The sequence below is a fragment of the Saccostrea cucullata genome, unplaced genomic scaffold (assembly GCF_032062105.1).
Source record: "Saccostrea cucullata isolate Sc308-1 unplaced genomic scaffold, CSIRO_AGI_Scuc_v1 ctg315, whole genome shotgun sequence".
Lineage (NCBI taxonomy): Eukaryota > Metazoa > Mollusca > Bivalvia > Ostreida > Ostreidae > Saccostrea > Saccostrea cuccullata.
This window is the reverse complement of record NW_026930873.1, coordinates 172,119-198,944: the sequence shown is the minus strand read 5'-3', so window position 1 is coordinate 198,944 and position 26,826 is coordinate 172,119. Positions and strand designations below refer to the sequence as shown.

The following is a 26,826-nucleotide window of genomic DNA, read 5'->3' as shown; positions in this document are numbered from 1 at the left end:
TTAGACATAACGAGGGTATTTAATGTCCTTATCGATATATAGGGAATAATCGCGAGTTTCTGCAACACCCTCTTTGCTTTTTCAGAGATATCATGAAGAATATACACTTGAAGTTCAAGTGTGTAAATGTTTGAAATACTGTAGAGCTCTCATTTGCAATTTTTAAATCTGCATGTTTTGAATGTGCGAGGGGTATTTGCTCAGTTTAAGGACACTGGTTAGTATTATTTGCAGTGAAACTTCTCTTATCACTTGATATATTTCTTGGTAAATATTTTACATTGAAACCACCAGACCAGGAAGTTGAATCAAGGTTTTTTTTATGCATGCAATGTAGGCCAGTGTCCTAGCAAGTCTTAAAAGACTTCATGATACCCAGGGGGCCATCATAATTCTTCTACCCGGAACTCGGATAGATTCTAGGAATTTATTCATTTCGTACATTATCACAATCGTGAAGATTTTTTTTTCTTGGTTTAAATTGTGTAAATCAAAAGGAGTTCAAGTACCGGAAGTACATATATAGTTATATAGATTATATAATTGTCCCCCGCTTGAAAAGTGGGGGATATTAATTTGGGTTTGTCCGTCTGTCTGTAACGCTTTCGTTTCCACACGATATCTCGAGAACCCTTTGAGCTTTTGCAATGAAATTTTGCATAGCAACTCCCTATGGACTAAAGAAGAACCCTATTGATTTTGAGGTCAAAAGGTCAAAGGTCAAGGTCATAAATAAGCAAATTCTGTTTGTTATAACACTTTCGTTTCCACACGATATCTCTAGAACCATTTCAGCTATTGCAATGAAATTTTACATAACAAGTCCCTGTGGCCTAATGAAGACCCCTATTGATTTTGAGGTCAAAAGGTCAAAGTTCAAGGTCGTAAATTTATACATTCTCTCTGTGTGTAACACTTTCATTTCCGGGCAATATTTCAAGAAGATTATGAGCTTATGCAATATAATTTTATACCAAAACTCCCTAGGACCTCTCTCACCCCTCTCAAAGTGCCCCGCCCCATTTGTTTCATTAGTTTTTATAGTATTACATGTCGCCATTTTTAGCACAGGGGCATGAGGAGAGTTATTGCGTATAAACAGGTTCTCGGCGGACTTTATGTTCTTATTACATCTATTAGAACTGATTAATAAAGTCTAAATAAATCAAACACCATGGATTGCGTAAAATTTTGAGAATACCGAACATGAATACATACATGTATGTGACTTCACTTCTGCATATACTTGACTCCAGGTTAAGCGATCTAGTGGTATGTCTCTCGCCTCACATGTGAGGGGTCCCGGGATCGAATCTCGATCGATCCTTTTTAGCTCTTCTGAGCCAATTTTAAGGCTGAAAGAGCTAATGCTATGGCCATTTGTGCGATGTGCGGTGTGCGTTAACTTTTTAGAATATGGGCCATAACTCAAGAACCCCTTGGCCAATCAGTATCAAATTTGTCACAGGGTATCCTTGGCCCAAGGGCTACCTTTTATACTAAAATAAGGGTTGGGACCCTTAAACAAGGGGAGATAATCAGGAAAACAAAACGAAAAGTACTGGTTGCTAAAAAATCTTCTTCTCCAGAACCACCAGGCAGATTTTCACCAAACTTACATACAAGGATCAGGATATGTCGAAGATTAAAAATTGTTCAAGGCATCACCCTTGGGCAAAGGGCGTGGTTTCAAGGTCACTTCAAAGTTGACCTAAATTTACAAATAATAAAAACTTTATATTTTGCTTAGTTTTAGGACTAGGATCATCAAATCTTGTAAGTTGATGCATCTTAGGACTTCACATCATGTTAACACAAAAGTAGGTCACGGTGACCTACTTTTTAAATTTTGTGGGCATTTTTAAAAAAATTGATTTGAAGGCATTTATTTTGGACACTTTAAGGCCTATGATCATCAAACTTTGTCAGTTGATGCATCTTGGGTCCTTGAACAACGACAACTTAAAAGTAGGTCATGGTGACCTACTTTTTGAACTTGATGACTAATTCTTTTTATAACATTTAATCCAATTATTTCAGACACTGAGAGGTTTAGAATCATCAATTCTTGTTAATTGATGCATCTTTGGACCTTAAAACATATTTATGAAAAAGTAGGTCACTGTGATCTACTTTTTGAATTTTGCAGGCATTTGTTTTTGAATTGTTTAAAAAGGCATATTTTGATTACCTTCAGACCTAGGATCATCAAACTTGGTCAGCAGATGCATCTTGGGACTCTGAAAAATGTCAACCAAAATGTAGGTCACGATGACCTACTTTCAACATTTTATGGCTATATTTTAGTATCTTAGGTATTTATTGGCTTAGAATCATCAAACTTTGTGAGTTGATGCATCTTGGGTTTTCGGAGAGTAACAACCAAAAAGTAGGTCACAGTGACCTACTTTTGACATTTTATGGCTTTATTTAAGTATCTTAGGTATTTATTGGCTTAGAATCATCAAACTTTGTGAGTTGATGCGTCTTAGGTTTTTGGAGAGTGATGACCAAAAAGTAGGTCACTGTGACCTACTTTCGACATTTTATGGCTTTATCTAAGTATCTACAGTACTTATTGGCTTAGAATCATCAAACTTCATCAGTTGATGCATCTTGGGTTTTTGGAGAATGATGTCCAGAAAGTAGGTCACGGTGACCAAATTTTTTACATTTAATGGCTTTATTTAAGTATCTATGGTACTAACTGGTTTAGAATCATCAAACTTTGTTTGTTGATGCATCTTTGGTTTTTAGAGAATGTCGAACGAAAAGTAGGTCATGGTGACCTACTTTTGAATATCTCAGGTACTTATTGGCTTATAATCATCAAACTTTGTCTGTTGATGTATCTTGGGTTTTCGAAAATCGTCTACAAAAATTAGGTGGCAGTGACCTACTTTTGACATTATATGGCTATATTTAAGTATCTTGAATACTTATTGGCTTAGAATAATTAGACTTTGTCAGTAGATGCATTTTGGGTTTTCCAAGGATGTAGACAAAGAAATAGGTCATGGTGACCTACTTTTGACATTTTATGGGTATATTTAAGTATATCAGGTACATATCGGCTTAGAATCATCAAACTTTGTCAGTTGATGCAACTTGAGTTTTCGGGGATCGCAAACCAAAAATTACATCACCTTGACCTACTTTTGACATTTATGGCTATCTTCATATCTCAAGTGCTGGTTGACCTAGAGAATTGTTAAACTTTGTCAGTTGGGGAATCTTTGGTTTTTGGAGAATGTGGACCAAAAAGTAGGTCATGGTGACCTACTTTTGAATATCTCAGGTACTTATTGGCTTAGAATCATCAAACTTTGTCAGTTGATGTATCTTTGGTTTTCAAAGAATGTAGACAAAAAAGTAGGTCACGGTGACCTACTTTTAAATATCTCAAATACTTATTGACTTAGAATCTTCAATCTTTGTCTATTAATGCATCTTGAGTCCTCAGAAAACTTCAATCTTAAAGTAGGTCACTGTGACGTACTTATGGTTTTTTATAGCTTTATTATTAAAATATCTTCAGTCCTAATTGGCTAAGAATCATCAAACTTTGTCAGTTGATGCAACTTGGGTCTTAGGATACTTAGGGCTAGAGGCTTCAAATAGAAATGATAGATTGTACAATTTATCAGAAGAGCGATTCAAGGCCCTTGGGCCTCTTGTTTTTTTTTTTTTTTTGAATACTTTTCTTTTTTTTTTTTTTTTTTTACTAAATGATAGTATTCAGCATGTGAAATGAAAAATTTATGAGGTCATAAAATCATCATTACAGTGTGATAAATATTCCATATAAAAAGAATCTTCTATACACATAATAAAGAATAAGCAATCAAATCTTTATATGCATATTGACATAAATGTATTTTATTTGCTTCAGTATACATGTATAATTTAATAATTCTACAAATTCAGTCAGGGGGATCCAACTTTTTCCCTAAGCGGGGGACACGAATTCTCTGAATTAGCTTGTTATCTAAATGTTTTATAAAGGATACATTGGACTTGGAATATACATGTATAGTATCCCAAATCGTAATGGAATAGATTTTTATTTTCATTAATATAACAATTAAGTATAAAGTAAAAAAAATTTTTTAACTTGATTGTTTTTTGTAGTTAAAACAACTGTTTAATAGAGTTTTAATCCCCAATTGTACATGTATTCCCTTCCCCACTCCATACAGGAAAGGCTCTCATTCTTTTCTGTGTTCTCATTTAGTATTCAAAGTATTATATCTCATTAGTCAAAAGTCCATTAAAAATGATTTAGTTTGTGCTTTAAATTCAGATTTGTGTGTTTTTTTGTCCTTTAGTGATCTATTCCCTGACAAAAACAATTTGTCCATCTCTTTAAGAAATTCATGTGCATTACGGATGTCATTCTCTGCAATTCGGTCTTAAAAGCAATTAATTGATTTTCGTCTGCTGTTAATTTTAAGACTGGGATTTTTTTGTCTGCTATAAGCCACTTCTTTTAGGTGTGAAGTCCTTAACACGGCATTGTTCAGGTGAGATTTATGTCTTTTTTGCATGGCTGATACCTGGCTTATATGTACCTGGCATTGTCCGTATTTTGGCAAAATAAAACCTTTTTTACCCTCATAGTATGTACTAGAAGATGGTAAACTGGCTGCTTCCTTGGGCTAAGTATGTTTAGTGTTTATGACTTTAATTCATTAAATTACAGAGATGCAAATAGGAACAGATATTTGAATAACTCAGCTTTGAAGCTTCTGGACACTTGGATATATACTTGGTTATACATGAACTGCACAAGTTACATTTAAAATAATTTATGCTTCTTTATAGTTTTTCATGACAAGATATGAGATACTCTAACAATATTATCGTACTGATAGTTGTTAAAGCAATTTGTCTCGATATCAGCTTTTTTATATACCCAGAAACACTTTGCAGTTTTTAAAGCACTAAACTGTTGAAGGTTCTAAAGTAATAACATTTTTATGCAATAACAGGAAAATAAAGTTTTTGTGAATGAAAAGGTGAATTTTTAGTATATTACAGTAAAACTTGTCTATTCTGGATGTTGTGTATTCTGAAGTCTTGCCTAACATGATGCAAACTTCAAGTATCTTTCGGTACTTTATAATTTTTTTGAAATGTTGTCTATTTGGAACCAATGCTGGTTGCATGGATTAGACAAGTGTACTTTGAAAGGAAACATCTTTCAAAGAAAAATGAGTTGATGTCTTCAAGGACAAGGACTTTCTAATCAGATTTTAATCTGACTGGCTTTTATTGCCAGGAGAAAAGTAATACTGTTAATAATACTGTTCTTTTAATCAGTAGAGCAATGGTATAAAGGTTAAAGGTTTAAGGTATAAATCCTATTGACTTAAAATGTTCATTTTCTAACTTTAATTTGAATTGCTAAAAAAAAAACAAGCACACACCCCCAAAAAAACTACATACTGTGAAATCACTTTTTTGGAAGGGGGAGGGGGGGTTAATTTTCATTGATTTTGTGGTAAAGAAGAGTCTGACCAACAAATTCATATGTCCCAAAGAAATATATGAAATTTTATATTTAAACAATAAAATGTCAATGCTTTCTTTGTTTGTTATTACTGGAATTAACGGAAGCAGCTGTTGCAGAAAAAATACATAAGTATACATGCGTAAGCGGGTTATGTAAATTTTTTCTGCAATAGCTGCGACCATTAATTCCAGTAATAACAAACAAAGAAAGACATTTTATTGTTTATATTTATATCTCTTTAAATAATCATTTAACGTAGGGTTAAAAAGATTAATTATTGTATTAATGATGCGAATGTCTTTATTCGTTTCATTGATGGAACAGCCACTGATCAAGAAATCTGAACAGGCAACATCCCTAATGTAGTTCATGCAGTGATTAATGCAATGGGTTTTCTTAAGAAATAAAGGAAAAAATATTCAGTGGATGTAAATATATAATGATACAAGTCAATTCTTCATTCACAAAATCAAATCCATTTGAAATATTATTTTTTCCTCAAACCACAAAATTTTGACTCCATGAAATAAATGATTTACCTGAAATTGTTTCTATTCAATTATTAATAAGACTTGAAATATTGATTTTAATTTATTATTGCTGTGCCCTGTCAGAATTTATCTAAAATTGACACAATCTATAGATATGATTTATTTAAAGAACCACACAGCTAGGTATGGAAACATAGTGACATTTAAACTCAAAATGTTTTCTTAGCACAAATTAGTACCAAAATCCAGACCTGGGAGAAATTTTTAAAGGTAATGCTTATACAAGTAATACATTCATAATAGGTTATTGTGTATCAGACCATTGAGCCCTCTAAGACCAATTATTGAATTATACATGTTTAACGCTGCGAGTAAATGGCACTGTTCTAATTCATTTTTAAACGCAGATGCAGTGTAACGGAGATTGGGGTGCGATGACTTTATAGTCAGAATGTGGACAAGTTTTTTCTGGTCTTACAAAAGTACACTGAAGAAAAATTGAAATACAATAGTGCACAGAGGCCCTTTAATGTTGTGCACAAGTGCTATGAACTATTGTGTGATTAAGTTGCGATCCACAGTGATATATTTAGACAAAACAGGGCCATTTAAACGTGTTTGGCTTTATGTATTAATAAATTGTTGTATTTCGTTTGGATGTTTTGGCTGTCTCCTAGTGCAACTATGCAGTCAGGGGACGATCTAGAACTCCTAGTGTGATTTTACGCTACTCCATGTGATGGTTTGCTTTCCTTTGGGTCAGTATTTGTTATATTGTGTCTAGATGTTACACTTTAACCATAATTGTCGGTATCCTAGCTATCTGAGACGTTTGTTCTTGTCACTTTTTTTTTGGTTTTCCAGTGGTTAATTAAGTTATGAATAGTATTAATTTAATGATATAATACATGTATCACTTTACCTTAATATTGCAATATTTAAAACAATTTGCTTCTCAATTACAATATTTGTTATTTTTATACCAAAATAATCAAAATATTGAATATTTACAACACCAGTATTTGTAATTTTTAACTATTTGATTAACAACTTTTAAAAGTGATTGGTAACATAATGTAAAGAGTACCAGTGCATTCAGTGAAAATTTTCCAGATCAATGTAGACCTGCTAATTTTTGTATGAAGTAGTTGGGGATGGGGGTGTGGTGGGGGGGGTGCAAGGATTAGAAAGGGGGATTCAATCTTTATTGATTGAGTTTAATTCACTGCTGTTTTGATCTGACATACCTGCAGATATTCATGACAGCCTATTAAAATTCACTTTTAAAACCTGTCTTGAAAAGAAAAGATATTGACGTTAATTATATGCATTCGTTTGCACTTAATTTATTTGTTGTAACTTTAAAATAAAAATGTGCAGCAATTTTCGTACCAGGTAGACCTTATTTTCTTAACATTATTACTAAATGTGTATTGTTTGTCTCTTCTATAGGATATAATACAATATTTGAAATGAATTCTGGAACATTTTAATATATGTATTAAATTTAAATAACTGAAGATGCATTGAGAGAAATTTCTGATATGGGAGAAAGATTGAATTTTATGATTCATGTATTTATAATTTAATAATCTTTTAATCATATGTCATAATATCACTGAAATTTAAAGAATCCGTCACAGATTCTTCATTCTCTAGTGAGAGTGTTATGTCTTACTGTATACAGGGTTATTTTCGCCCGTGTTATTTTCGCCCTTTCAAGATTGAAAACAATTTTGCCCCGTTTTAAATACACCCACTTATAGTTTTGTTTAAGAAATGATACTGTAATCTTTGAATTCGGCCCATTTTAAATTCGCCCAATAGAGGGTAGGGCGAAAGGGGCGAAAATAAAACTGGGGCAAAAATTTCCCTGTATAGAGTATTTTACATTGTCTGGAGTCTCTTTCCAGCAACTCCTCCTAGTCCACTGAAAGCAACTATTTCCTTCAATAAGACTTTCACTTTATACATAGTAACTGTTACATAGGTTATTTTTACCTATTTCATATTTTGAACAGTCACGTGGAGAGTTTCCCACAGCCAAAATAAAATGAAATCTGCCATTTTACTCACATGGGTGAGAGGGGGCTGGGGTTTCAGTTTGTTAGCTCAGTTCTAAAAGGAATTCTAGTAATTTTATTAGACCATATACCATTTTAGTCTTTTTTAGTTGACCCAGTTAAGCAAACTGTTTAACTATTAATTTCTGAATTACCAAAAAATCTCTCGAGTTCCATTCTAGATATGTGCGGGGCTGTATCCAGACCTTCAGCCCTAATACAGGATGTTGGCTGGAATTTTACTGCCTTAGCTATCATACTGATACTAAATCAGACTATCTCTTTGAAGTCTAAATGCAGAGAACTTCAAATTTCCAATTATCTTTAAAAAAAGAGCTAAAGTCTTCTTTGAAGTTCTGTATCTTTTCTTGGCATGATTTAAGATGGCTTTTTTTTTCAAATTTGTTGTTATGGTAATGAGTGTGTTTAAATTAAAATAGAGTCCAAGATGAAGGTAATCCTTTAGACAATGTTGTGGGCTCTAGGCTAGGATAGTACATGGAGACTTACTGCACTCAACATTGATAAATCAAGGTCGTATTCTGGGGGGTTGGGGGAGGTTGGTGGGGTGTTGTGATTTGACAAGATAAGAGGAAAAATTTTTGATTGATATGGGAGGAAAAGATATATGATGTATATATATATATTGATTGTCATCGTTTTCTTTCAGGTTCTGCTGATGAAGAAGTGTTAATTTTTCAACACCACAGATCAAACTGAGTTGATAATTGGATCTTTTGCAGTTGTGATAATTGAGTCACTCACTACGTAAAGCAGTAAATCATCAATGCAAGGGATCAGTTTTACGAAAATGTCTGGGAGTTTAATAAATATCTTGGATTCTATGTCGAGGGTATAGAATTATGAAAGACATCAGTGAAATGCCCAATGGCGATGGGGGATTTGTACAAGATGGTGGAGAGGAAGACGAAAGAGCCAAAGAACGCAGATTAACTCCGTACGAACGATTGTCTAATGATTTATCTAATGATCAAAAATGTCTGAAGGAAATCACTCTCGGAAAGAGGATTGGATTTTATCGGATTCGAGGAGAACTCGGAAGTGGAAATTTTTCTCAAGTCAAAATGGGCATTCATGCACTAACAAAAGGTAGTCATTACTTGTTCTTCAATGATCATTAATTGGTCTGGTTATTGATTATGCTGTGTCATGCAGTGTATTAATGGGGTATGTACCAAGGTCAGGTGACTTGGTGTCCATTCAGTAGAAACTACCCAATACGGACTATGACTTTTATTAATCCAATATCTTTACGTTTGGTTACTGATGTGACAAATATGCTTTGTTCTATCAAAGCAATGTTATTGCCAATGAATATAGCCAGAAGGACCTATGTTGAAAATTGGATTTTTGACCAATATTACATTAACTGTAATGATCATTACTGGTCTTCATACTTATATTTTATTAATTATTTATAAATACTGTATGGGATTTTTTAGATGCAGGGAAGGGTAGAAGGAGTAATTTCTATTCAATCTTCAATTTGGTGAATGGTACATATCACCTGCATTCAGAAAGCAAGCAACTCCTAGCTAGCTCGTTTATATGTTAATTTATACAAGTATATTTATTTCTGGAATTGTATCAGCTATTTAAATAGATTGATAAAACATTACACTTTTAATAGCCAAATTTTAGTTGCCTTCATTTCTGCATTTCTGACTCTAGCATGATAAAAATTTTAATTATTGATACATTAGAAAACTACATAAAAATGAGAAAGTACTGATTGCAGTGCATATCATATGACAAAACATTGCAACCAGCCAACCATCCATGCAAAATTGGAAAATTCAACATAAATTTGATTCCTTGAAGATTGATTTAATTTTCCAGTGAATGTATTATATTCTAGTCAACAAGTGAATTTTACAGGTGTTACAGGAAAGAACAACTGTTAAATATTACTTGTAAGGGTTGTTTCTGACTGTGGACAGGCATGATTGACAAATTAAGGTGTTAGGTTTTGTCCAGAACCTACAATTTAGACACATTGTCGCAAACCATGGCCAAAATGTATGATCCTCTGCCACTTTGAGGTGGGAGCTATACGCAGACTCCAAACGGTAGCTTGAAACGATGACAATGACCGATTACAATGAACTAATTTTCTCATCTGTGCAAAACCTTCACTCTTAGTGGTGTTATACTCAAAATTTAGTTGCAGCATAATGCCAAATTGATTTATTGTTTTTATGCCGGGCCACCATGAATATGGTTTGGGCATAGTGTTTGTCTTGTCTGTCTTTATTGCCTTGTCCCTCTGTCCTTCCTTCACACTTTGAGTTTCAAGATAAGTTTCAATGAAACTATTTGAGGTATTTTGCAAAAACATACTGATGAGAGCAATTCAGCTGCATCAACATTTTTGAATTTGATCTTTCCTTTGACCTTGATTTCACTTTCCTAGACACATACTAAAGTGTATAGCTCAATCAATTTCAAATAAACTTAGATGTTTTTATATTAATGCTTCTGGATATTGATCAGACTGAGCTTTTCAACTGCTTCAATATTTTTTTTTTACCTTGACCTTTCCTTTGACCTTGACCTCACTTTTTAAAATATAGTATTAAAAACAGTTTTAGACTATTTTAATCAATATTGATGTACTAATTAATACCTATTGTTTAGATCTATTCAACTGCGGTAGCATGTTTTGAACTTGGCCTTTCTTTTGATCTAGTGTTTTAAATAGCTAATTTCAGAGAAAGTATTCAAGTAAATCTTATCAAAATGTGTATACTTGTATATACATGTACATGTATTGACAAAAGCTATTCAATTTCAATGGCTTCAACATTTTTTACCTTGACATTTCCCTTGATATTAACCTTTTTGATTTTTATTTTGCTCAATTTTAAACAAATTAAGACCTTTAACTGATTTTTACTTAGAAGTACCAGTATTAATTAGGGTGGTGTACTTTAACAAATTTAATTTTTAATACATTATTTTTTCCGATTTTTCTGTACTAAATTGCAGCTAGGTTAACCAACTTGTTTTTGTCTAGGAAAGAAATTGACACCAAGATGAGGTTCTAATGGTCCAGCATGTGCTAATTAGATGAAATGATCGTTTATTCATGGTTTTGTCAGTTATCAATGTTTTGACCAATTCATTCATTCCAATACATACTTGTACATATGTAGGTATGAATTACTTTACAAAAGCAGTAATGGTCATGGTATAGTACCTGAATTATTAATCCCTCATTTGTCTGTACATATAACCTTTACTGAGAGAGCAAAGCTTCAGAGCTCTATTATAGAATTCATACAATTTGCCATGCAGCACTGTGGTTAAATGATTTAATGTTGGAGGATACTTGTAAATGCATAGTAGTCGATAGATTTGTTGCCACAATGATTGTAGAATTATCAACAGTTTCGTTACCATGATACCAATGATTTGTTGTCAAGATAATTGAAGCTCAAAGTCTACAGATTTGTTGACATGCATCTTGTATAATAGTAATTTAAACATTTTTGTGTTGTCCTGACCCTTTTAGTCCAATGATTTGTTGCCATCATGATGATACTTGATACATTTTGTTTTCCCCTCTCAATGGAGTTGGAGGGGATCTAGTAATGCAAGCATGTGTGTGTGTTTGTTTTGAGTTATGTCTTGTGTGAAACAGCTCTGGAGCTGACATAATTTGCATCAGGGTCGATGTCGAATGCTCCCTTGATTTATAAATATGGTCATTTTTTCAGAGGGGATGCTCCGCTTTGCAGTGCCCTTGTTGTCTTCTGATTTGTTGCAAGGCTTCTTACTATCCCTGACTCTGGACAGTTGTTGATGACTTGAGAACCTCCCTCCCACATAATCACAATGTCTTCTTGTTGGTCCATAAATGACAAATTGCTTATTAAATATAGCTTCCACTTAATATTAGCAAAGTCACTGGGGGGGTCTTTAATTCCACATTGACGTTCAAAGTAAATGGGGTTATTTTTTATTTGCAACAAATATCTCTCCCTGTCACTTAGCTTACTCTAATATAAAGTTCACAAACTGCATCCAATTTTTTTCTATTTTTGGTAAAACTTAAAATATGATCACTAATAAAAAAAAATTAATATCAATTGTAGTAATCATATCTGTCTAGTTAATAATGTTTAATAAAGTCATGAGGAATGAAAATCACATCGTTGTAAGCATCAATTCATTTTAAGTGTGTTCACTTTAACCATGTTTTTACTGTACTGGTCAATCCTGACCAAGTATTCAGTGATTAACCTCATTAACTTAAATTTTTTATCTTTATTTTTTTCAGAAAAAGTTGCAATAAAGATCCTAGATAAAACGAAGCTGGATCAGAAGACTCAGCGACTTTTGTCAAGAGAAATCTCTAGTATGGAACGACTCCACCATCCCAATATTATCCGTCTGTACGAAGTGGTGGAGACCCTGGCTAAGCTCCACATCGTGATGGAGTACGCTGGGGGTGGGGAACTCTTCACTAAGATCTCCAACGAGGGTAAATTTCCAGAGGCAGAAGCCAAACACATATTTGCTCAAACTATAGCAGGTGTTCAGCATATGGTACGTTCACTCAAAAATGCTTTTACAATTACTTTTTAACTTTTTAAACGATGTAGGTATATATTACACACCTATATACTGGCTATTCATGACAGCTAGCTAGTAGCAAGTTTATCGTTCCCCAAGACAGCAACTACATGTATTTCCTGAGGCACATAAGTCAGTCAAGGAAAAAAGTTGCTATCAAGGGGGGCAATAAATTTGCTATTGTCTGAATAGTCAGTAAATAGGTGTTATATTATACGGAAGCTGACTTTAATTGTGTTATATAACAATTTGGATAAAACCAGAAGATTTCCGAAATAAAAAAAAGTGATGGAAACAGAATAATTTGATAACTCACCATGGGCATTAATAGTACAAAAACTATTCCATGGTTGGGGCTGTTAGAAAAAATAGCAGGTTTATTTGTCTTTTTTTTTAAAGAAAAAATTCACAGAGGTATAATAAATATATTAAATAAGTGCATAAAGATTTATTGGAGATTGAATGACAAGCAATAAATCTATTTATTATAGTTATACTGTTTCCTGGAAGATTTTTCAATAACAGTTCTATTAGAAGTCCATGACTGTCTGATTACGTTTATAGAGTAGATTTCAGGATTGGTAAGAAAGGACAAAATTACAAGCCTACACTACCGTATAATCCCTATTAACCGCCCAGGGTGCTTAGAAAATTGCGAAAACGGGGCGGTTATTTTGTAATTCTCTTTGTAATATTTAATATCATATCTTATCTTCAAAAAATATTTTGAAAAAAAAAATAAATTCAAAGAATCTCCAAAATATACTTTTGTAACGATTTTGACTGTGTTTATATTTGAAATGTGTGTATATCTATTTGTGGTTGTAATTTATTCCGACCGGAAGATTTACTCATCATTATTGTATGTTTAAACTACATTTAAACATGTTGTACATCATTGTTTTTACCTTATTTATAAGTCATGCTGTCATTTCACATTGTTTACTTTCGTTTTCCATTACTTCCGGTCGCGGGAAATTATGTACAAGTCTTACCTAGAATGTGTCGCGATTTCGCGGTTTATAACGTCACGTTGGGTCATGCGACGTCACTTTGTGTTAACGTTTTGTTTTAGAAGTTAGTTGGGATTTTTAGATGTTAGTAGACGGACGTAAAAATATTTTAAGAGTTATTTTGGAAGTGTCAGCCCTTGTGGATTTATATGACCTGATTATAGTCGCTACCAGACTAATATTGTGAAATGTCCAGGTAATTTAATTGGAATTTGTGATAATTTATTTATTTATATTTAGGAAATTTCGTAGTAGAAATTTACTTTAATTTTATCTGAAATTTGGGGAATTATTTGAATCTAGCAAGTGACGTTGTACGCGTGTGACCATATTTTTGAAATATAAATTGTTTGTTAATTTATTGACTATCATTATTAAATTTTGGAATAACAGAATATAATTTTTGAAAACTTTATTAGCTTTGAGTTTATTTCTTTAGTAAAAGACCGCTACCAGGTTTATTCATAATTTCGCTACCAGAAATTATAAGACCAGATATTAGCCGTGACCAGGCATATACATTACAAATACCAATTTTCTAATAAAATAATTATTTTATCCTATCTTACGAACTCGTAACGGCGAAAACGTTACATTTTGGTGGCAGCGGTGGGATAGGATAAAATTAATTTGTGCAGGAAAATTTGTTATTCTTAATTTACACTTGCTAGATTCTCCCCAGTGAAATAAAATGGCAGAATCCCATGGTAGTAATGTGAACCCCAATGACCAGGGTGGGGGTGAACCAAGCCCTGATATGGAAACTAAAATGAATTCTATGCAGTCCCAGATTTGTGATATTTCTACTGTGTTACAGAAACTTACAGAGACTTTAGATCGTTTGGTTGACAAAGACCATGACATGACAGACTGCAGAAGTGAGTACAGTGATTACAGAACGATTGACAGAGTGAGTGAGCCTGATGACCATAGACATACTCTGCCCAGTGACGCAAACCAGTCACGTTTTCGTTCGTTCGATACGCGAACACAGGTACACCCTCATAATGTTTTAGATAGACCATCGGATTTTAATCCGTTCAGACCAAATTATGAAAATCAAAACCAGACTCGACAGACTGTCAGAGCAAAACCCGACACTTATGACGGCAGATCTAGTTGGACAGACTTTATCACTCAGTTTGAAATTGTATGTCGGTTAAATAACTGGTCCAGTGAGATTAAGGCTCTACAGTTAGCAGCTTGTTTGAGAGGCTCAGCCAGAAGTGTTATGACTGATCTTAGACCCCATCAGCTTGAAGATTATTATGAGTTAAAATTTGTTCTCCAAACTCGCTTCGAACCAAAGAATCAAACTGAAATGTACCGCGCAGAAATGAATAGCCGGTATCGGAAAAGAGACGAAAGCCTCCCTGAATTAGCCCAAGATATAAAACGATTAGCCAGACTTGCTTATCCCACAGCCCCGGGTGAAGTTAGGGATACTTTGGCATATAAATGTTTCCGCGATGCCTTACATGACCAAGATATGGAATGGGCAATTTGTCAGAGCGCGTCCGAAAATATTGACGAAGCGTTGAACCTCGCGTTGAAATTTGAAGATTTCAAAATAAGCAGAAATCGGAAGTACACAAATACTCCATATTTGCGTCACCAGCAAGAGAGTTGTGACTGCAGCTATCAAAACCTGTTTGTAATTAGTGAAAATTCGAAGACCAGTGTCTCGCAATCAGATCTCTCAAATCACCGAAATGAGACAAAGAAATGTTTCTATTGTGGGAAACTGGGTCATTTTAAAAACAAGTGTAGGAAACGCAAATTTGATCTACAGTCGGGAAAATTAAGCATTTCCTCCAACAGAATGAATAACAGAGTCAGTATTGAAATTGACAAATTAAAGACTCAGATATCTGAGAAGGAGCGAGCTCGTATCCATGCAGAGGAAATGCTGCATGCTGAGTGTAGGCAGACTCAACTGATTAACCAGGAGTGGGAAAATCTCAAAGAGGCTCGAGACACGGCCGAGAAAAAGGTCCAACAGCTTCAGGATCGACTGCGCTTGGAGCAAGAAGCTTGGTTAAAAAGAGAACAGGAACTGTTACAGAAAATGGCTGAAGTGTCCGAGAGCGACCAGAAAGTTCTGCATCAAGAGAGGAAGAAGTCGGAAGAAGCTTTAACTCTGTGTAAGGACATGGAGGAAAATATCTACTCCCTCCAGACGGAGAATAGAAATTATCAGATGGAGCTGAACGCAGCCATCAGGGAAAAGGAGAGTATGAAGGTGGAAATGGGCATTATGGAGGCTAAGTTTGAGAGTTCATGGAGGAATCTAAAAACTGAGTTACAATCCAAGATTGAGAAAAAGCTTGCAGATCAGAGAGCGGAAATTCATAGAAAGACTGAAGAATCAAAGACTGAACTACTACAGAATCACAGACAGCAGATTAAAGAACTAAATCAGAGGTACACCAGAGACATGGAGCGAAACAAGGCCAAGTACCACAGCGATCAGAAGAATAGGGAAGAGGAGTTCCGAAAGCTTACACTGGAATACGAGGAAAAATTGCAAGAGCAGAGGAATGAAATTATATCTCTTCATATTGTCAATCAGAAACTAGAGTCGCAAAAGTCAGAGATTCTAATGAAGCTACAGTACATGATGCAGTCTCGGTGGAATGAAGCCGTTCAGATGTTGGCCACTTCTCCTCAGAGAAGGGCATATGCTAGTACACCCATACAAGAAGATACCAGCACAAGCTCAAGGGATTCACCAGCCGTCAGTGAGAAGAGGGTAGGTGAAACTTCTCAAATCTCGGAATCGCAGTTCAATGGATTTAGGAATTCCTCAGAAGTATTCCACTGTTGGGAACAAGACGGAGCATTACATGAAATTGTATATCACATTGTTTTTGTGTGTTATTGAACTGTTGTTGAACAGTTGGTTAGTGGATTCATGGTAACATAAATTGTTTGTATTTGTAAATGTTATGAAGATTGTATTTGTTGATGAATTTATTACATGTGCAAAATCATTTTTATCCCCAAGATTCGAGGACGAATCTTTTGTAGTGAGGGGGTGATGTAACGATTTTGACTGTGTATATATTTGAAATGTGTGTATATCTATTTGTGGTTGTAATTTAATCCGACCGGAAGACTCGTTCATCATTATTGTATGTTTATATTACATTTAAACATGTTGTACATCATTGTTTTTACCTTATTTATAAGTCATTCTGTCATTTCACATGTTTACTTTCGTTTTCCATTACTTCCGGTCGCGGGAAATTATGTACAAGTCTTACCTAGAATGTGTCGCGAATTCGCGGTTTATAACGTCACGTTGGGTCGTGCGACGTCACTTTGTGTTAACGTTTTGTTTTAGAAGTGAGTTGGGATTTTTAGATGTTAGTAGACGGACGTAAAAATATTTTAAGAGTTATTTTGGAAGTGTCAGCCCTTGTGGATTTATATGACCTGATTATAGTCGCTACCAGACTAATATTGTGAAATGTCCAGGTAATTTAATTGGAATTTGTGATAATTTATTTATTTATATTTAGGAAATTTCGTAGTAGAAATTTACTTTAATTTTATCTGAAATTTGGGGAATTATTTGAATCTAGCAAGTGACGTTGTACGCGTGTGACCATATTTTTGAAATATAAATTGTTTGTTAATTTATTGACTATCATTATTAAATTTTGGAATAACAGAATATAATTTTTGAAAACTTTATTAGCTTTGAGTTTATTTCTTTAGTAAAAGACCGCTACCAGGTTTATTCATAATTTCGCTACCAGAAATTATAAGACCAGATATTAGCCGTGACCAGGCATATACATTACAAATACCAATTTTCTAATAAAATAATTATTTTATCCTATCTTACGAACTCGTAACGGCGAAAACGTTACACTTTAAATGAAGATAATCCACCCAGATTATGCTAAATGTATCATTTTCCACCAAGAAATTGGATAATAAACAAGTTTTGTTTTCACTTCCTTCAAATTTTGGTAGACTTTTGATACAATTCTTGACAGGGGGCCCTTATTTCCTGACAATGGAAAAAGACCTAAGGGGGCGCTTAAAGGGGCAGGGCGGTTAATAGGGATTATATGGTAGTAATTTTTATATTACATTTTCTTATCCTGCTAATGGTATTGACAATTTTTATGTCTCAGCATTGGTCCATGTGGGGTTTATATTTAACTTTTAAATTGATCAGTGATTATCATAGTGTACAAGTCTTTAATCTACATGTAAAATACAAGATTACTGTCTGGGTGAGGATAAAGAACCATGCAGGCTTGCCAATTTTTGCCCTCCCTCACAGTTTTGACCTGAGCCCAAATATTGCTTTATTAATTTCAAGACAATTCTCATTGATTTTGTATATCCTGCAACACAGTTTTACATCTGACATCCAAAACAAGCTATTTTCAAGTTGAAACTACCATAACAGTAGAATTTTTAGCGAGGATTTAATTTTGGCATTATTAGCAAAGGTTCTGAGATCGCTAAAATTAAATATCGCTAAAAATAAACTGTCTTTTATTTGCAGTAGCTCTATTAGTGAGCATTTTCATATCGCTAAAATTACGTACTTCTTGTTAAAAATAAAATACCATATTTTAAAGACAAATCGCTAAAGAACTGCGAACGATAGTATTGTTCTCCTGCCTACCTCCAAGTCAATTTTCAAAAGTTAACATATTCGATTAAATTTTAATATTTTTATAGATAATTATATGGATTTTCATAAAACATTACTTATTTGGGAAAACAAAGAGAGATAACTCTAAAATTTTGGTAAAACGTGTTTTTCACTATAGAAATCAACGGAAAATATTTTTAAAGCATCTTTCCCCCCCGTGTCACAAAAATTCCTTTTTACAGGTAATTTGGAATGTTATTTCACGAATTCATACCAAAGCTTTTTGTGTGACACGGGGGGGGGAACATATGTTTATTGACAAAAAACGATAAAAATGCTTATTTTCCACCAATTTCAAAGCGATTTACATCTGAAACATGATATTTTATTGATATATTTATGTTTTATTTATTTGTCTAAAACATTAGAAAAGATATAAGGAACATTTAATCATTTCCAAGACTAGTTCAAAATATGGTGATGCTTGAAACTCCGATTTTAGAGGAAAATATCGTCAACCCCCCCTTTTTTCAAGAGCTGGAATTATGGATAATTTACTGTTTAGCACTGGTATTAAGACAATTATTCAATTACATTGAACTGTTCTTTGTATCAAACAAAGATTTTATGGCCAAATTGCTATTTATATTGAATTAAATGGTTCCAAAATGTAGGCAGGAATCGAGAGTTAGCGTGTGTATTTCTTTGTGTCTTGCTAAAATTTCCACTTATACGGTATAATGAGGAGATGGCTTGAATATACATGTAGATGACATCACAACTGATGCTTTTAAAGGCATCGGAATATATCACTTTGTTTTATTGGATCATACATCTTAGGTCAGTCAATGCAAGAAGTGGTTGCAGGATTAAAAAATAATTATCATAATGACAATCTCAACCTAGACATAAACTGTGTTTTCAAGAGTTCTGAAATAAAATTATCTTAAAAACTTTGAAATAAATATTCTTTGAATATTTCCAAAAAGTGTGTGAAAAGTATCTGGATAATTTCCAGTCAACTATCGATATTAAACGTGTTTTTTTTGCCTTTAATATAAAGTTTTTATTGATAACAGATTGTTATAATGACTTTTTATTCAAAGTAAATACAGACTTGAATAAATTATGTCAAAGTCAAATACCAAGTAGTCGTGTTAAATTACACAGTTTCAACTTTGTTATGATGTAACAAAATTGCACTTTTTCGGGTCCTCTTCATATTGTTCAAATACATGTATAATTAATGTTACCATGCAGTTACCTCCCCCAACTATTTGAACCATCTCCCTTAAACAATATTTAATTTCTTAAAATTAACAAAAAGACTAGCCATTTTCGATTATGTTGAATAAGCTATAGGAAATAATTGATCGTTATGAGTTTAACTTTTCTTGAACTCTCTCCTTAGTGACTGCACACATATTTCAGGTGTTCATATATACAACAGTCTATTATCGACCACAGACAGAATACAAATTTTGAAGAATTTTCATGCCTTCAAATTTCATGAGTAAACAAATATTCCTTGACAAATAAATTGTTTGTCGGACCCCAAGTCCTTATCAATGTCAAAAGTGTTCTCAAATAATATCAATGTTTGAAGTGGAATTCAAATTGAAATATCGACGTTTAAAAGCTCTGGCTACTCTACAAAATGAATATTTGTTATTGCTCCCCATTTACCACTATTATATGGTCTGTTACTAAACAAACTCTGGGTAAATGGGACTCATTTAAGTAAATTTAAATTTCATTAATTTTTTAATAATGACCAAACAATAAAAATATCTATATTAGGAATATTTATTAGTTTCATGAAAGGTTACAGGAAAACCCTGATGTGTAGACTGTATATTTTTTTTCATGGAAACTTATTTCGTACACCATGGGCATCTGCCAACAATAAATAAATTACATGTAGCCTTATATAAGCACCATTTTAATAAGTCTTATTTGATATCTACCAATAATTTGATGTATGTTTAGAACCCACAGAGTGCTATAAACTAATTAGTACAAAGATTCAATCATATGAACTAAAATTAATGTCACCCACATTTATCCAAGATGTAGGTGTTATCTTTGAGATTCTGTTAGCCAAATAAAACCAATTGAAATTTGCTCCTGGGCATCCTTGATTGAGGAGACTTTAATGAGTTATAAAAGAATGAGTGGTGGAGTTGCTTTGCAAGGAAAAAAAATACTGTTGTAAAGCTGGAGTGATTCAATCAACAAAAAATCCTACACTTGAATGTAACTTACAACTATACTCACAATAGGCATACAGTAAAACATGGTTTTGGCGAACACGCATGTTTTAACATGTATTACGAATTGACACTTACATTAATGAAGTGTTTTTCATTCCCTGTGACTTTATAATATATATACATGTATTATAAACTTGACACTGATTTAAGAAAATTATGCTTACTGTATATAACAAAGGAAAATTGTCCATCCCTGGCACCTGGTTTTAAGCATGTTTTACTGTATATATGTTTTTGGGTAAGAGGGTTGTTTTACAATCTGAGATTCTTTTATTTGCATAAATTCAAATCAAAGTTGAGATATATATCCTTTCCAATTGTTTGTGCTTTGTAGAAAGGGAGATTAACAAGTGTATCATCATTAGTGACAATCATTTCACATTTGTCTTTGATATACAGGTAACATATATCCGCTAATAAATATGACACACCAGGTTATTGTAGGTGATTTTGGATGTTGATCTTACATATTAATTATTGACAAAAGGATTAGACAAACTTGGATTTCATGATAATTAATTCATTATTAGGGATTATGTTGAGGGTGGAACAGAATTAAAAATCCATAATTTAATAACCAGGGTTGCAAACATTACATGACTTCAGTATCTCACTTCAAATACAGCTTGTAATTGTCATATAGATCATAGAGCTAAACATCGAATGGAAGACATATAGATTTCTGATTAAACCTTTCTTGAGAAATGACAGCCAATCTTGAAAAACTGACTTAGTTTAAGAAGTGTATATCAGAGAAGGCCAGTGACCTATAGATCCTTGATTCTGTCTCTAATGATGAGCACAATTACCATGGAAAATGTGGCCCATCTCAAGGACTCGCATGTACATGTACAAATACATCAATATAAATAGCAGCATACATACCCCGGTATATAAAATATTAAATTGAATGGGCATTCATGTACAAGTGGTAGTATACAATGTCATGTATAAAATATTGAATTGAGTGAACATTCATGTACAAATAGCAGTATATAAAATATTAAATTGAATGGATTCATAACTTTAAGCATTAACCTTTGAACAGTTCCGTTTCATTCAATGCCTTCATATGTAGAGGAGTTTATTTAATTACTGTGCAAGACTTCAATCAATCTAAATAATCTTGAGGGACTAAATTAATAGTTTTTCCCTTAAAGCAGAATTGTAGCTCTCTGCTTGTCTGCATTTTCTCAAGCAAAGAGCTACAGTTCTGCAGCTAGTTTCTCCCCTGAAAAGGTTTTCCAGTGAAATTCTCTCCTGATCATATTTTCACATGGTCATATATTTGATATGGGTATTTTTGAAACAACAAAATTATCTCCCCTGAAAAATGTTTAAGGTCATAATTCAACAAAATATTTTACTCTTAAAAATGTCTTCATCTACAGCTATACCATCATCTGATATTCTCGGGTGATCTTCTCTTTTACTCCTAAAAGACAAGATCATCCGTGGGTATCCCATTGTGCAGCTACAGTGGAGCCTTGTTTATCCAGATGTTTTGGTTTGGATACTGAATCATTCGGATACCTGAATCACCAATTAAACATGACAAAATAACATTAAAAAATTCCGTTCCGATGAAAAATCGTCCGGATACTGAAGCGTCCGGATATCTGGTGTCCAGATATCTGAAGGTCCACTGTATACATAAAAGACAAAAAATTCAGTATGAATTGATTAACTTTCTTTCTTTTTTACAGCATAAGCACCACATCATACATCGTGATCTCAAGGCAGAAAATGTGTTCTACGCTGGTTCTCGGATGGTTAAGATTGGTGACTTTGGTTTCAGCACGCACTGTCGCCCTGACCATACGCTGAACACTTTCTGTGGTTCACCCCCTTACGCTGCCCCTGAACTCTTCAAAGATGAAAGTTATTTTGGCACATATGTAGATATATGGGCATTAGGAATTATGTTATATTTCATGGTTACGGGGGTAATGCCATTCAGGGCAGATACTGTGGCAAGACTTAAAAAGTGCATTCTGGAAGGCCAGTATACAATTCCATCTTACGTATCGGATAGCGGACAGTTTCTCATTCGGAGTATTCTTAAACCTGTGCCTCAAGACAGATTCACGCTAGCAGAAATTCAGAAAAGTGAGTGGTTAGAGGGCCAGGATTTTCCTGTGGAATTAGAACCATATAATGTAAATCCGTCTCAAGATACATCTAGTCTTTCAAGAGAGGAGAAAGATGCTCGTAGAATTTTGCAAGACTTAGGAATCACAAATGAACATATCCAGTCGGGTCACAGAGACTCTCGAAGCAGCATTACAGGAACGTATAGGATAGTTCTACATCGCGTGCAGAAAAAGAAATCGGGTTTGAGTGATTCGGAGACTGACCTTCTTGGCTCGGAAAAACCGACCAGTAACGACAAAGCCAAATCTGCTCCGTATATGAAGAAGGAATCCAAAGTGTGCACAATCTTGTGATGTTTCTTATAGGTATAGGAACTACGATAAAGTGCTTTGAAACTCTTTAAACTTAGTCTGGACTAAGGATTTAGTTCAAATGGTGCAATTTTATCTCTTTCTTTCTCCTGGCACAGTAATGAAATTGAAGGAAACTGCAGAGAGAGAGAACTGTTTGTGATCAGATGGTGTGATTTTCTCAATTTTTTACCAAACTAGAAGCTTTTTAAACAACAGTTTTGTGAGTTTTACTATTGATTTCTTTTTAAAGTAATGTTTTATGGAAAGATTTAGAAGAGTATTTTTTACAAATCTTTGTAGGGAGACACAATTGATTTTATATTAAATCTCCGAAGTCTTTAATGTCAACATAATTATAGCTTATAACATCTCATTTTCCACAGAGTTTTCACTCAGCGCAAAGTTCAAATCAATTTCTTTTTTGTCAATATAAGCAAAGATAAGAACTTTACATGTATTTCCGTACATTTTGCTATGAAATGAAGACAATGAAATATCTGTAAAATTTAAAAGAGAAGCCAAATCTATGTGTTATGTACTTGTGTTTACCCTAAGATCTAGACATTGATTTTCATTCTAGTGTATATTTGAATTTCTCTGTAAAACCCTGACCAGAATCTGTTGTGTACATGTATTATTCATTACTAAAAAGGAATGTAGCCCAAATTTCATACATTGATTGGTTGTAAAATAATGGTCTAAGACCTTGTTCATGGTTCAATGTTAGGCGATCGAGTTTGTCTATTTTGTTTTGTGCAGCATCAAGTTTAAATACCTACATGTATCTTGTTTTCTTCCCCCTTAATAAAAACAATGTTTAAACATTGTCAATGTTTTTTTTTCTTTTCTTTGTGAGAGTTTTGAATTTTTTTGTATGTTTGCAGGTTAAAGTTGTTCAACCTACTTAGAATTATCATGTTACTTTGTACAACGTGCTAATAATATAAGGTTTCCAAGGGCGTGAGCTTTAAAATTAATACAAAACTGTTTGGGTTTTTTGTCAGTATTTTTATCAACTTTGTAAATCTTGGTCACGCTTACAATATTTTATAGAAGCAAAGATAGTCAAGACTGATATGGTGGTTTAATTAAGTTTGTTACAGATGGAATCATACTATGCCATACATTTTAAATGTTAATTATTAGGATATTTTATTATGGTCATTATTTATTTGTTGCAATGCTGCAGGTGAAGTAGTTATTTACACAATCTTAGATCATTTGGAAAAAAAAAATGTGACCACCTATATCTGTTTCAAAATGAATTTATGATAAAAAATACATTTACCCAATCTATGCCAGTTATTGGTCATGGCATGCTATCCTTTAAAAATTAACAGTTAAAAATATATGAACCCTTCAAAAAATACTTCCTGCAAAAAAACTGTGACATTTTCAAATGTATATTTACAGTCATTTAGCATAAAACTCTTGTTGACTTAAGATTTTTTTTCCCTATATGTCAACAGTTTTGATATACAAGTTTTCTTAACACTTTATATTGAATTTCTTTGTTGAAATGAAGTAGAAAATTAGATATCACTCCTATTCAGGTAAACTTTACTATTATTTATATTGATATACAATGTCAAAAACATATCATTTGAAAACTATATATTTTATATAAACAACTGAAGTGTAAAATTGCCCCCCTACAAAATTTTTATTCATATATGATTCTACAATTGTCTTATAAGAAAATTCCTAAATAATCCATGCATTCCTGTGAAATCCCCAAGGGGTCGATGAAACGCGGGGGATTCGTCTCTCACAACCCGTCCTTGGTTGACCCATTGTCTGTATACCCTGTGTACAATATTCTATTATAATAGCTGTGACTGTGATGTTTGTTACTGTGTCTACACATCATCATTACTCTAATAGAGAAGTTGTTTCTTTCTATGATGATTATTTTTTTGGAAATAAATAATAAAAAATCGATCTGGATTATATTTTATTTATGATGATGAACACTAGTGTTCATCATTAATATTGAAAAACCTTAATAGCTTTTAGTCTTGTAAACTGTGAATGTAATCATCTGTTCAGTCATAAAACTAAGGACCAGTTTTTGAGTACAAATTCTAAATACAATGTATAATCAATAATTGAAAAAAAAAAAAAAAAAGATGTGTTTGTGAAACACTGATGCCCCCATTTGGCAACTTATGACAAGGTTTGAATTTTCTCAGTAGGTTGTTATACTCCAAAGGTCCTGGTCAAAAGTGTTAGTACCCAAAGGAAGGTCTTGTTACATGTACAAGGAATACACATTTGAAATATGAAAGTCCTTGGGCCAAAATGCTCACCTGAGCCACTTTCACCCGGCTATTCTTTTTAAACAGATTATTTTCAAAATATATGAATCTATAAAAATTTTCTTATTTTGAGAATTATAAAAAATTTCAACTATATCCATATTTTGTATGGGCAAAATTTAACATTGCCCTATTAAACTTCCTGAAGAGCTTGCATATCAGTGTGTTACTAGCTATCCTCTTCATTATTCATTATTTTGCTAAAAGTTGATTTATTCTTTTGGGGGAGGGGGTCATGACCAATCATCTGTTTTAAATATACACTGACACATTTTACATTCATTACAGTTGAATTTTGACTTCCTAAACTTCGGCAACTCAACACCCAATCTGATTAAAATCAGATCCTTTGATCTGCTTGTTTAGATCACTACACAAAGATCTGAAGAAACTATACATTCAGAGTTATCTTGTAGTTACCTTTCTTATAAAAATATTCATTAACATTTTGAGCATGCAAATTAGAGATTGTTTGTAAGTGGGAAGCTGAATGTAGAAATGAAAGTAGCTGTGGAGAAGATCATCATTTCTTACCAAACAAAGCGCTAAAAAACATGAAAAAAAATTCATTTAATTAATATATTTATGTACAGAAAAGACTGTGATCTTTTTTTGACAGGCTACAGAAACCATCAAACCAAGTCACAATTTCCTATTTGTGTATCCTCAGTGCTTTTACCTCTGTAACTAAATTTTGAGATGCTTCTAAATTTTTGGAAGCAAACCTTTGATTGGATAGTTAAAAGGTCACCAGATGACCCTAAATGGGGTCTCTTTAGATCTTCGTGTAGCCATCTAATGAGCGGATCAAAGGTCCAATTTTAATCAGATTGCTCAAATATGTTAAGGTGAGATGTTTCCAACTGTTCTTAATGCATTTTAACCTCAATATCTCAAATCCTCAGATATTTCTATAATTTTTGTGACTGTCCCTCTGAGTTCAACATTCTGAGGTTTTACTGCATGTACATTCCAAATAGAGAAGTTTACATTCAAATACTGTAATAAACAAATTATAACAAGATTAACACCAGTAATATTTATTTTACATACGTCATAGTACATCACTGGTACAAAAATATGTGTTTTGAGTTGGGATGACTGTAGTAACAACATGGATGGATTTGTAGGTCAATATAGAATACCTTACAACATAAATTTACAGGTAACCAACACCAAATCTGGAGCATGTCATATTCTCCAATTCTTCTGGTAAATAACAATTGTGGAACAACATGTCTTATTTTCCTTTCTTCAAAAGATGCACAAAGTACTTGGAAGCATTAAAATACCCCCCCCCCCCCCCCCTAAAATTTATAAAAAGAAGCATTTTGTTTTGGCGCATAAATTATTTTCTTGTGACAGCATACAACAAAGGGAGAAAATTCTAGTTGCAATGACATCACAATGTTCTGGGTATCCTTAAAAGCACTGAACAGAAACTACATGGATCTTCACTATTGTGAGTACAAAATAAAGGATTACT

General features: G+C 33.3%; 2 protein-coding genes across 3 annotated transcripts in view; both read left to right on the top strand.

The window, feature by feature from the left end:
• LOC134230381 (serine/threonine-protein kinase NIM1-like) overlaps window positions 1-24,963 on the top strand; it is an 85,872-nt gene extending 60,909 nt beyond the window's left edge. For both annotated transcript variants that reach the window (XM_062712168.1, XM_062712167.1), the window contains exons 2-4: window positions 8,740-9,179; window positions 12,373-12,641; window positions 22,282-24,963. In XM_062712168.1, the coding sequence (XP_062568152.1) occupies window positions 8,933-9,179; window positions 12,373-12,641; window positions 22,282-23,022 (1,257 nt within the window). In that variant the 5' untranslated portion in view covers window positions 8,740-8,932 and the 3' untranslated portion in view covers window positions 23,023-24,963. The remainder of the gene's footprint in view (window positions 1-8,739; window positions 9,180-12,372; window positions 12,642-22,281) is intronic.
• Window positions 14,253-17,282, top strand: LOC134230379 (uncharacterized). Its single transcript, XM_062712161.1, has one exon. The coding sequence runs from the start codon at window positions 14,373-14,375 to the stop codon at window positions 16,563-16,565; it is 2,193 nt and encodes a 730-aa protein (XP_062568145.1). The 5' UTR covers window positions 14,253-14,372; the 3' UTR covers window positions 16,566-17,282.
• Window positions 24,964-26,826: the final 1,863 nt, after the last annotated feature.

Coding starts and splice junctions, on each gene's coding strand:
- LOC134230379 (XM_062712161.1), top strand. CDS start 14,373: ATGGCAGAATCCCATGGTAGTAATGTGAACCCCAATGACCAGGGTGGG.